A 13,450-nucleotide genomic window follows, 5' to 3' on the forward strand; every position below is an offset into this window, starting at 1 on the left:
CTATTGCTCTATCAATCTTTCTCTTATTCTATTCCATTTTCAATTAAAAGACATCTCAACCTTCAGGGTGGTAGAAAATTGAATTTAATCAAAGGCTGTGTTTTAACTTGTTTCTATTTCCTTTCTAATATTCTACACTGGACATTAAGCACTGGACAATCAGTCAAACAAATATCCCCTCTATAAAATTTTGTTTCTATTTCCCTTCTAATATTCTACACTGGACGTTAAGCACTGGACTATCAGTCAAACAAATATCCCCTCTATAAAATTTTGTTTCTATTTCCCTTCTTATATTCTACACTGGACGTTAAGCACTGGACAATCAGTCAATTCTTTCTATAAAGTTTTGTTTGGAGATTAATGATACAGATGTGTCATAACTACAATACAACTACATTGTGTTGTACATTAACTATATTATATTACAATGTAGTATGGTTACTTTGTTCTCTAAGGAATATCTACTCAATACTTGTATTAGTGTAGTAAGTCACTTGGTAAAAACAACTCTTGCAAATTGTCACAGAGATTATAAGAATGAGTAGTAAAGAAAAGAAAAGAAATTATATAATTGTATAATCCGCACCCCTTGTACAAACTACATATTTAAGGGAAAAAAGTGCGGACTATACATGCCCAAATACGGTCCAATTTTGATAGAAAAAGAATATATTTATGCAGAAAGTAGTTATTGCAAGATTTATAGGCATTTTTTAGGTCCCAAATAACTGTTTAAATATAAACTTATGAAAAATCTATGATCCATTAAACAAACTTTAATAATAAAGAGTGAAAAACAAGAAAATAATGAAAAATAATATTCATGATTTTAAGTCATTATGTTTTGATATTTTGTTGTAAATATAGATTTTTCATAACAGTCTGTCATAGAATTAATAATTTGTTGTGTACAGATTAATCAAAGCTACTAAACATCTTTAAATAAATTTAAATAATCTTAGTTGACCGTAAGGGAAGTCTTTGACCACTACAGAATTTACTTCAATCATGTCAGTGCAAATATTGGAAAGTTGAGTACATTTGTACTGCTCAGTCTTTAAAGATTTGTTCATATCAAAATGGCCTTTTCAAATCAAAGTATTATAACTAGTAAATCTGTAGCATTTGAGCAAATTTGATTTTCATGGATTACAAGTTTTTTCAAACTGTTGATTAAATTAAACTGACCAGATGTAGAAAAATACAGATCAGACGAAGACATTTCCACGATAAATTTTACAAATGTTGCAAACTAATAATGAAGTTATCCGTTTCATGTCACATGATAACTATTCTGTCCTACTTTAATCTTAGGTTAATGGCCATGCTCAAATAGATATTAATTGAAAAACATATATTTTAATTTGTCTGTAAAAGGAGGTTAACAGTAAGTGTAAGCTGTAACAAAGTAATTTAGAAAGACCGTCAATTCTTGTCACCTTTCGCGTATTTATGACGTTTTGTTATGATTGTCGTGGGTAGTAATATCATTAATGATACAAATAATTCGTTCCCCAAGGTGTGATTTAAGCCATGACTTACAAATTAACTTATTCATATAGTATTCATTTGCTGTTGCGTCAACCAAATTTCATTTCCTTTTCTGTCAACGTTTGATTTGTTGGTTGTTGTAGGTTTGTAAATTCAGAATCGTCTCATTATTTCGTAAGTGTTGTTCTTTGCAAATATGTGTCAAAGCATAGTCCTCTTATTGCCTCTTCATTGCAACTTTTTTCCGCAAAACATCACAACATGTCGATTCTTGTTATGGTTAAATTTGGATGGACAAGTTTATTACCTATATGAAGGTGTAACATTCGACAAGTATCGTCAATTGACGAAATATGACAAGGATATTGGCAAAAATAAAAATCTAATTTAGGTAATGAAAATGGCAAGAATGGCACCAGGTATTAGTCCAGAGATTGAAATTGTTTTGGGAATTTGACAACAATTAAATTAACACCAATGATTTACTAGTTGGTTTGTAGACAAACATGTTAAGGACAATAAATCATTGTCCCATAGGAGCTTGAAATTCAATATTTGTGATGTTCTGTCTTGTAAAACAAGAACGCAGACAATTTATTTTGGTGTGATCTTCTTTTAAAAGTAATATGTACTTATTTTGTGTCATTTTTACTTGATTTGGATAATTAATCTTGAAAAGCATGTATGGTTTAGACGTGACATGGAGTAGCATTGAAGACTTAATTAGGTTTTAACAAAGACATTCATTTGATCTTGTTTAAGGATAGTCAAATCTGAAGAATATTGTTATTACAGTAATATTTAAGGTCATGTCATTGTCATTTGAAATTAATTTTAGAATAGAAACTTTTTTTTTTTAAATTATTTGTTTTTAAACGCATTTTAGATAATGGCAGAAAAAGAAATTGATGACCAACCCAAAAAACTATGGACAAGAAATTGGACAAAGATTTTATGAAATTATTTTGAAAAAATGCAATGAGACAATTTAAGGCTACACCAGATGTATTTTTCTTTTACTGTATTTTTCCATGCCAGTGTTATTTTAAAGAAAAAAACCTTTTTTTCCATATGAGAGTTCTACCATTGTAATGTCAAATAAATTTTTAATAGAAAATACCATCTGGTCACACTTTGTCATATAAATGTATCATAATTTAGCTCCCACTCCTTTTCAAAATATCGGGAAACTGATATTTGTATCCACTTCTGTTTCTATGGATACATTTATTTCGTGGATTGCAGAAAATTATTATTTTCATAGATACTTTGATTTTGTTTTTTACTGAAGTTTTGATACTTGCCTAACTAAATTTTATGCATTTTTGAACATTTAAACTCATGATTCACAGTTACCTTTGAAAGCCACAAAAATGGTATATCTCACTAATAAAAATGAAACCACAGTATTGTCTTACGCATATCTAAGAATCAAACTTTAATATATATGGCTTTAAAATGTTTAATTTTGTATAAACCTCACTCAGTTTTCCTCACTTCACAATTCATATATTACAGGATCTTTTGGATAAAGATGATGTGGTGGCCCAATTACAAAGCAGAGTGGATTCTTTCTCCAAACTTCATTCTAGAGGGGCATCAGCTCTGGATGGAAGTTTTATATCTGATAAACTGGTATTTATATTTCTTTAAATGTATATGCAGTAGTTCCTGTTTAATGGGGGTCAACATTATTTTGTTATTAATTAACCCCCAGTCTGCTTGGCTTATGACTAGCTGTACAACTTTTTCCCCATATAATAATTTATAAATACTTAATTTTGTCATTAGACCTTGATGTCATCAATGTTTTTCATGAAATTTAGAATTAAATTGTAAGGATTGACTGCAATATTTTTGTGGTCTATTTAAAATAACCTCAAAAATGTGTTGCACTCTTTTAAATAACCTGCTATGTGGGTTATCCAGTGTGAACCACATTTTTCATGTTATTTCTTCATAGACTCAACAAAAATTATAGTCATTCCTTCAATAAAAAAGTAATGTAAAAGAAATCATCCATAGATGCAATTCCCATTTTTATGACACGAAAAGGTAGCCATGATAGACAAATGATGATTGCATAAATCAAGTTATATTGTGAAATACCTGCAGAATGAAAATGACTCGACCTAGCTCTTGACCCTTGGGATATTGACAATTATAACATGTTTGACTGAATTGCTTTTTTTCTGTTTTGATGATGATAATTTTAGAAAACATTAAATTTGTTTTTTAATTCATTTATTTGCTACACAAGTAGGTCATCCTGCATAAATTACTTAAAAATACCTAAATTTACTTTAACAAAGGAACTTTGATTGATTTCCAATTTTTTTTTATTGATCAAATGACCAATAGATATTTTGAAATTATTCAAATCATATTTTATTTTTCAGGTCAATAATGATGAGCCTTTTATGGACTTTGAATACAAGATTAAACGTCTGGACAGGGAAGTTGCTCTACTAAGAGACAAATTAAATGAAAAAGAAAGGTAAAACATATTTTAAATCAAGTTAAATCCGATGTTTTCTTCATAAGGAAACGCCATGCCAAGTCAGAAATATGAGTTGTTTTCCTTAAGTTTAATGTATTGGTGATTATGATTTTTATACGACCGCAAGAATTGAAGAAGACATTTGGTTTTTGCACTATAACTTTAGTATAAGTAAACTGAAATCTATGAAATTTTAACATAAGGTTTATGACCACAATAGGAAGGTTGGGGTGGATTTTGGGAGTTTTGGTTCCAACAGTTTAGGAATTAGGGGCCAAAAGGGTCCAAATTAAACTTTGTTTGATTTCATAAAAAAAATGAATTATTGGGGTTCTTTGATATGCCAAATCTAACCGTGTATTTAGATTCTTAATTTTTGGTCCTGTTTTCAAATTGGTCTACATTTAGGTTCAAAAGGTCCAAAATTAAACTAAGTTTGATTTTAACAAAAATTGAATTCTTGGGGTTCTTTGATATGCTGAATCTAAACATGTACTAGATTTTTTATTATGGGCCTAGTTTTCAAGTTGGTCCAAATCAGGGTCCAAAATTAAACTTTGTTTGATTTCAACAAAAATTAAATATATGGGGTTCTTCAATATGCTGAATGTAACCATGTATTTAGATTTTTAATATTTTGACCCGGTTATCAAATTGGTCCACATTGAGGTCTAAAGGGTCTAAAATTGAACATTAGAATGAAATTCAAAACAGTGTAGCTGTGGCCATTGATTGACACATTAAAATCATCCATTGATTGGGACAATTTACGTGAACGTTTGTCTGTAACGACCACTGTTCACGACGTACCTACGATAGACATTTAAACTGTGGGGTCACCTAAGGTTTCTTAACACCTTTAATTATAAAATAATTCGAAAAATTAATCAGGAATAACCTTTGTGTTTTGATTTATATAATTGATATAAATCAAAATATCGTGTTATTTCTGATTAATTTTTCGAATTACTTTATTTAGGTGTTTAGAACCTTTGGTGATCCCATAGTTTAAGTGTCTTTAAAAAGTACATAGTGAGCATTGGTCGTTACATACAAACGTTCACCTAAATTGTCCCAGTCAATGGATGATTTTAATGTGTCAATCAATGGCCACAGCTACACTGTTTTGAATTTCATTCTATTTGATTTCATCAAAAATTTAATTCTTGGGGTTCTATGATATGCTGAATCTAACCATGTATTTAGATTTTGGATATTGGACCATAATAGGCTAAATGTCCAATTTAAAATTTTTAAGTTTTTAAGTTTAAGTTCTTAGACCACATTCATTCTGTGTCCGTATTTAATATAATGATCGTTATTATTGATGGTTATCCATACAGAAATATTTTACAATACATTGTAAGGGAGATAACAATTAATTGTAAAGAACACTTTTGAGATGATAGACTGAAATTGTAGACTGAATACTCATACCTTTATTCTACCAAATATTGATAAATACTGAAGATTTTAAAAGTTTTCTGGACGATAATAATGAAACTTTTATTTTTCTATTCAAAGATATATTGATAGATTGGAAAGGAAGAGGGATCATTCTGTGATAGAGTTTGATGTCAGTCACTTAAATCACCATGAACGTACTCACTCTACCCCATCCAGAGGTTTGAAGGACTATCGTAGCATAGCAACAAGTCCAATGAAGGACACCACAGTAAATTCAAGGGCAAGGTCAATGTCACCTGTCAGGAATCCAAAGGGATCTAAATACCAGGTCATACAAGCTGAGAGAAGGGTTGAAGATTATAAAAATATGCTTAAGCTGAAGGTATGTCTTAATTAGGTATTAGGAAGATACAGAAATACATTTACTATGATCATTTAGTATAAGTAGAACAAAATTTGTGCACTGTATGCTTGATAAATGAAAAAGAAAATTCAAAAAGTTGCAAATTTAATTTGTTTAAATCCTTGCTATCTTCTCATCAAAGTATTTGGTTTTAGACAATAGTGTTTCATGTCATGTGTTTGTTTGTTGGGCATGAAATCTATTCAATACATAAATACAGACTTGTAAATATCAAGCTGGAATAATAACTTTGACAGTTCAATGATGCAGCCATCAAGTTTATCCGTTTAACATTTAAATGGTGTCAAAAATCAGCATACAGTAAAAAAGTTTTTCATGTATTGCAAATGATTTGAGTCAATTGATTAGTAATACCTTTTTTCCCCACATTATACTCTTTATATTGACCAAAAATGACAGATTTCAAAGAAAAATTATTAGGAATGTTTACCATTATTATAATGATATTTTTCAAAATATTTCACAGAACAGAGAATTAGAAGAATTAAAGACAGCTCATGCCAAGAGATTAGAAAGACTAAAGAATGTCCAGGCAGATTATAAGATAGTTAAAGATCAACTCAGAGCTCTAGAATCTGCAGATAGATTTAGGTAATAGTGGTTGAATGTTCGAAAAGAAATGAAATTAATAAGAAAGATATAATTGTTTGAATGATTATAACTAAAAAGTATGACTGAAATCTCAAGAAAATATCTTACAGCATAACTGACCACTGCTACAACCTTTATCCATCTCCTAAGAAGAAAGAAATGTAAAAGCAAAGTACAAACAAAAAACACATGGTCAAGCTAACCTGACTTTGTGCAGACACAAAATGTGGTGGGATTGAATATTTATAGGTTTAGTCATTCAATTGTTTTTTAGTATCCATCACTGAAATCATAAAAAGGAAACTGATTTTTTTCCTAAATTCATGTTTTTCTTCAATTAATTAGATCAGAAGCTATGAAAGAATTTGTTACTATTTGAAATCAAAAGAGCCAAGGTCGAACAACTTAATCTGGTTGTCTCAATTTGCAAAAATTAAATTATTATCGATATTTTTTCTGTGAGAGCAGAGATGCATATTTTTTTTTTGCAAGAACATGTATGAAGTAGATAACTAAATTTATAGCAGTTTCAATGATAAAATGTTAACTGTGAGAAATTTCCTTTTGCTGACATAATGCTATACATAATGCTATACATTCCAGTTCTAAATCCAAAGGACAAAAGAAGAAAAGAAGTGATCCTAAAGACCTCCGTCATGAAGACAGTAAAGCTGTATGGAATGAACTGGCCTACTTTAAAAATGAGAACAGAAACCTTGTGGTTGAAAGGTAGTTGTTGTAATAAGAAATGTGAAAAATATACCAGTATTTACAGTAGGTCTCCTCTTTATTATAAAATATTGAATGCTAATATTTTGGATTTCATTGAATAAACAATATAGATATTAATTCAGAAAGTAAAAAGTAGTTGGCTTTTTCTTTGATAAACATCAAGCTGAACTTTGATGCAAGACATTTTTTTCATTTTTTTTTACATTTATATTCATAGCCAATGTTTTCTCTAAATATTAAATATACATTTTGCAGAATGGCTATGGAAGAAGACATAGATTCCATGAAGGTTAAAGCTAGTCAGGATGCTGCCTCTATACATGAACTTAGAATAGCTGTGGAACAAGAAAAAGAAGGTAATGATACTTTTACTTTTGGGTAGAATTTTATATCTTCTCATAAAAATAAGGAGATTTAGTATGATTGCCAATGAGACAAATATCCATCGGAGTTTACATGTAGTGAATATAAAAAATTATAGGCAACCATATGGCCTTCAACAATGAGAAAAACATCATACCTTTACTATGAGAAGACCCCATACCATATAGCTGGCATATAAATGGCCCTGACATTGAAAATGTGAAACAATTATTAATGACAAAACTGTACCTCATACAGATTTTTTTTTTAAAGAGTATGAAATCAGAATTGTGGCTTATTGTGTAATTTTAAATCTTCTTCTTCATCAGAAAAGTATTATTACAACTTCAAAATACAGTATTAGAATTGTATATCTATTTTTCTTCTCATTTTAGAAAGGAGACATGATAGAAGAAAGACTGACCAAAGACTGCAGGACAGAACTGATTCACAGTCAGAACTCACTTTGCTAAGATCTGAGGTAAAACATAAAGTTCATAATTATACTTTGTATAATTGTTTTAATCATTCAAAACTCCAAACTGTACATGCTATGGACATACCACAAATGGCTTCATATAATCGATCAAACCCAAAACGCTATATGCAACTGACAAAACCAAAAACCCTCTCTTAAGGACAAACTTAAAGCAAAGTAAACAAAGCTTGTGATAAAAATGTCTCTCAGGAGCTGTGATTAACCAAACAAAAACAGATATATATAATATATCCCTGTCCTTACTTCACCTTATCATAAGTAGAAGGTATTTATATAAGTTACTACGCATTTAACTATGAATAATGCACATGTTATGTCTTACATTTCAGATGCAGAGTAAGACTATATCTCTTAACAGTTTAGAAAGGGAATTAAGAGATGTCAGAGAAAATAGAGATCAACTACAAGGCGAAAAGAGGTAGAATATAATCATCAATGTCCTAGATGGAACTAGACTTTTATAATTCTGATATCTTATTCGTTTTTCATGATGACAAACTCAATTTCTGATACAGACCCATTTGCACATTTTTCATATGTTGAAATCCTCACTAACTTTTAAATTTAACCATATATTTTATTGTTAGGGCTCTTCCAGAAAAAAATGTAGGGGAGGGGGGGGAGGGGGGTGGAAGGCACATTATATTAATAATACATGGGTGATGGGTATCAGAGCAACTTTTCACACTATAATGCATTATAATTCTCAATTACAATTGTCTGGGTGGCGGGTGCTGACAAAAACTGCCTTCCAACAACACCCCCTACATTTTTTTCTGGAATAGCCCTTATGTGAAAGCTCTTTCACATTTATATATGTAGGAAGGCTACAAAGTACTGAATTATTATTTATATTTTAATAGAATGTTGAAGTCAGAGTCATTAGAGTTAAAACAACAGGCTGCACAACATAGAATGGAAGTAGCTGATCTTAAAAGGGAGATAAGCAGGTTTGTTATGTGACTTATTGGTCACTTTTGAATTAATAACTATTTGAGAACACCTCAATTATGAAATTAAGAAGAAATTTTAAGAGAAAATGTAATTTTGCAGATCAGTTGAACTTAAGTACAAACAAATATTACAGACTTTCAGTAGTTAAAGGAATTATTTGAAATTTATGCAAATAATTCAAATAAATTGTATGCATGGGAGATAATTTGCCATTTTATTAAAACAGCTAGTTATAAGGCACACATGTACAAATTAGTTTTATATTAAAAATTCTATAATACTGAATTTCTGTAAAAAGTTTGTTCTTTGTGAAATAGTTGTTACATTGATTAACTATTGCTATAGAAGTTCTAACAGAAATACAAAGTATTATCATGGTTATCTCCAATGCATATCATTTATTTGATTTTTTTAAGAATTTTCACCATTTAACACATATATTGTTAGTTTTCCTGAGGTCCTGCAACAATTTTATTGCATTTGTATGTGACAACATGAATAAAATAAATACATAATCAACAAATCATGTCAAGAATAAGTACTAGTAACGGAAAACTGAAATCCTATGCTGATCATAAGCATACATGTTAGCAGTGTAACCTTGATAAAAAACTATACTTTTAATATAAAATCAGTGAATGTGGTATGTTTGCCGCTGACAACTACTCAATAGAGTCCAAATGAAGCTAATTTTTAAAAGCATCTATAGGTCGCTCTTTTATTTTTAACAATTAGCAATACTTATACTGAATTACAGATCCAGACTTGTGACATGCATATGTAGAATGTTAGGATATTTTACATGTTTGTGAGCACTCAACCCTCTCTTTACCTGGAACAGTGGTGTAGCAACACAACATAGAAACATGTTGGAAATGTTGGAAATGGCTTGACACTCAAATTTGCATGTAGTACAAAACAAACAAAAACCTAACAAAAGTCAAAAGACACAAAGTACAAGTTGTATTTGAAGCATTTGGCAATACATGACAACAATTGCATTCAAACTTTTCCTTATGCAGAACAATAAATAAATATCTAATTGACTTTTATAGACTGGAACGATCTGTTGAAGATGAGAAACATGTAAAAGAAAAGCTTGAGCGTGACAATATTGAACTGGGTCATAAGATTGAGATGGGACAGAAGTATGTCATGTCTACTAAGTCAGGATTTAAGGGGAAGAAGAAGGATCCAAGGAGCAGAAGCCAAGTTGCCAAACAGGTATACAGTTTTTCCTGAAATGAAAAATTTGATTGCTTATTATATTATATGGTTGAAAAGTCAAAAACATGTTGCCAGATTTAAAAAAAAAATTACAACACTGTTTCACAGTTATTTAGTTGCTAAACATAAAAGTATGTCTATCATAGAATTTTTTGTATAGATCTCTCCTAGTATATCTTATAGAATTTCATTGTTGGAAAAAGATAGTTTTGGGTTTAGAATATTTATATATTCAGGGTGATTAAATTTCTCAAAATTAAGAACCTGCTTGCAAATTATTTTAAGATATGTATGAAATATAAGGGAAAATATGTCTTAACCTATTTGCATAAGTAACAGATCCAATTTCTTTAAATATTTCTTGATGTTTGTACCAATATAAAGTATTGTTATTGTCCCAAGTTCTTCAAAAATATATTGTTTATGGCATAATCATAATATAAATTGCTTCAGTGTTATTTTGTTGTCGCAGTAGTGAAACCCTAGAATGGCTTTAAAATTTGGTTTTCTCATATCATGATATAAAGTTGTTGTAGAGCTCTTAGAATATATTTTCATAGGCTTTTTGGCCTCCTTACAATATTTGCTGCTAATATTAAAGTTTTAAATATTTCAATACTAGATGTAAATAGTCCTTTTCGTTAGGTTATATTAAATAATACATGTTATAATGACAAAATTTTGTAGAATTTAAACCTACAAGGTCAACAGGTAGGTCTATGTTGTATAAACATATATACTCTGATCATGTGATGATGTTGTCAAGGAGAAAGGTTAGCCCATCAGACTGACTGGTTCCCTGAATATACACACAAAACTGTTCAATATTAAAAGCTAAAATTTGGGGTTTTAAAAATGTAAATTCAGAATTTAATGAATGCATTTATTGTTGTTAATCACTGATTACAGGTATAAATGTGAGATCTTATTAATGTGATTGTTAAAGTTTTTTGAAGGAAAATCATTACTGAAGTTATGAGTGTATTCAGTTTAAATAACTGCGAACCTGATACTGTCATATTTTTTGCATTAATATAACATTGTAATTGTTTATAAATTAACAGTATATTGTTTTTTTCTATGCATGGAAAGAAAATATCTAAATTATTCACTTCTACATTTATCGGGGGAATATTAAGGTAACAGGGAACCAGTTATCCATCCCAGAAACTAAAATCATTCATTGAGTGAAATGGTGAATGATGGTGCATGTTGATATAATTATATAAATGTGTGCTGTGCAATATTTATCAGAGCATTTTACAGAGCTTTAATTTTGATTTGTTAAAGAGTTTGTTGTCATGGATGAGGATAATTTCTCCATTTACACTCTTAAATATCATTCATCTACCAATTGCACCAAGACAGATTTAAGTTCATGTGTTTTTTTTTTTCAATCTTTACTTTTTATTCCTAGACCAAAAAGCGCAAAAGATTCAACTAGAAGTAGTTTTCAATCTTTACCTTTTATTCAAAGAAAAAAAAGCACAAACAATTAAACTAGAAGTGTTTTTCTCTTTTTACTTTTAATTCATCTACCAGCTTTATCTTTGATTTATTTTAGATCATCTTGGACCAAAGTGCTTATTGAAAACAATGTTTTGCCCTCTTTTTAGTCAATTTAATAACATTGTATACTGTCTGTCATCATGAATATTTTTCATCTAAAACCATTTTGCCAATCTGGACTTAAATTTATCAGAGTAGTCGAATATCATTAACATCATTGTAACGGATCTTTTTCATACTAGGTAAAAAACTGCTTAAATAAAAAAAAAAAGCCAAATTAATTCACAAGTATTATGCATGGTATAAAGAAACATGAATATTTATCACTGGTACTGACCAACTCAATAAAAGACTTTTTTCATATAGGATAGGTATGAATAAAAAGGGATATATGGGGTTTACATCAATAAAAACATCCTTGCAACAACAAAAAATAAAAAAGACTTTCACAGGGTATTTTTGGAAATTTGCAATTATCAAAAAAGAACTGTTCAAATTCCTAAACACAATGTCCAATTTTTTTCTGAAGTGTTTATAAATCATATTGAAGATGAAGAACATCTTTATTTACAATGCACATTTTACAGAAATTTTGTTAACTTCTTTCAAAATGATTTATTTAAGCTTTACTTAAATGTTATATTATTTTATTTTATGTCAATAAGAGATTTGTACTTCTTATCTTATCTTTTAGTAATTTGAGTAAAACAAAAATATTGCTGATAAAATTGTAGTCATAGGACTAAAGATATTGCTTTAAAGTTTTAGCAAGCTTTCTAATTGTTGACATACTCTGTGCTTCAATAGACATTTGTTGTCAGGATTCAGTATTTTGAAATGTATCAGTTTTAGTACTTCAGAATACTTCAAGGTACAATTTTAAAAAGTCTTGCAAGTGATCTTTTTTATGCTTTTCTTTTCATTTCTTTGGGTTCTCAAATGTGTTGCATGCCTTTTTACATGATAGTAAGTATTGATAATTCTTTAGTAAATTACTAATGTCTACTATGTTTAGGTGCTCACACATAAATACAAAGTGCTTTTGAAAAAGTGCATTTACAGAAGAAAATACATGTTATATAATTGTTATAACCTTGTGAAAGGCATATGACAACTGACTGTTGTTACTAACAACTCTAGTAAAAAGTAGCTATTTAAAATTGATAACTTAACAGCATTATTTATGTTTTCTTAGTACCAGAGATCATTAAACAAAAGTATAGATAAGATGAAGAGAGTGTTTAGAAACTTTGAAGACGAAGGATGGGAAGAGATATCTGAGGATGTGGAAGAGTAAGAACACTTATTTATTTGTGTCAATTACTTTTGATATGTTGAAAGACTGGTTTATCAAAAAAGAAGGCACATGGTGTACAGAATGTAGAAACAGGAATTATATTAAAGGTTCTATGATATTAAAAAAGAAGCCAAAGATATTTAAACCCATAAGTCGAAAACAAACTGACAATGCTATGGCAAAAAACGAAAACTATCGAAAGACAAATAACAGTACCGCTTACATCCTGTTTACAAAACACAACATATAAACTAACTTAAAACTGAACAACAAAAACCTAAACTGGGGCGATCTCAATTTGAGACAGTAAAACTTAGTTTATATTTGAGACAGTAAAACTTAGTTTATATTTGAGACAGTAAAACTTAGTTTATATTTGAGACAGTAAAACTTAGTTTATATTTGAATCAAATATCTTGTTTATTTTTGAGACAGTAAAACATAGTTTATATT

The 13,450-nt window shown here is 29.4% G+C and overlaps 1 protein-coding gene across 3 annotated transcripts in view; it reads left to right on the forward strand.

The window, feature by feature from the left end:
• Positions 1-13,450, forward strand: part of LOC143072713 (centlein-like) — a 75,108-nt gene that overhangs the window by 39,867 nt on the left and 21,791 nt on the right. For 2 of the 3 annotated variants that reach the window (XM_076247805.1, XM_076247807.1), the window contains 12 exons: positions 3,013-3,129; positions 3,894-3,991; positions 5,519-5,783; positions 6,292-6,416; positions 7,020-7,145; positions 7,404-7,504; positions 7,907-7,992; positions 8,340-8,428; positions 8,874-8,960; positions 10,020-10,188; positions 10,879-10,902; positions 12,896-12,993. In XM_076247805.1, coding sequence (XP_076103920.1) covers positions 3,013-3,129; positions 3,894-3,991; positions 5,519-5,783; positions 6,292-6,416; positions 7,020-7,145; positions 7,404-7,504; positions 7,907-7,992; positions 8,340-8,428; positions 8,874-8,960; positions 10,020-10,188; positions 10,879-10,902; positions 12,896-12,993 — 1,385 coding nt within the window. The remainder of the gene's footprint in view (positions 1-3,012; positions 3,130-3,893; positions 3,992-5,518; positions 5,784-6,291; positions 6,417-7,019; positions 7,146-7,403; positions 7,505-7,906; positions 7,993-8,339; positions 8,429-8,873; positions 8,961-10,019; positions 10,189-10,878; positions 10,903-12,895; positions 12,994-13,450) is intronic. The other variant, XM_076247806.1, reaches the window with a different exon arrangement.

The sequence above is a fragment of the Mytilus galloprovincialis genome, chromosome 4 (genome assembly GCF_965363235.1).
Source record: "Mytilus galloprovincialis chromosome 4, xbMytGall1.hap1.1, whole genome shotgun sequence".
NCBI classification, from domain to species: Eukaryota; Metazoa; Mollusca; class Bivalvia; order Mytilida; family Mytilidae; genus Mytilus; species Mytilus galloprovincialis.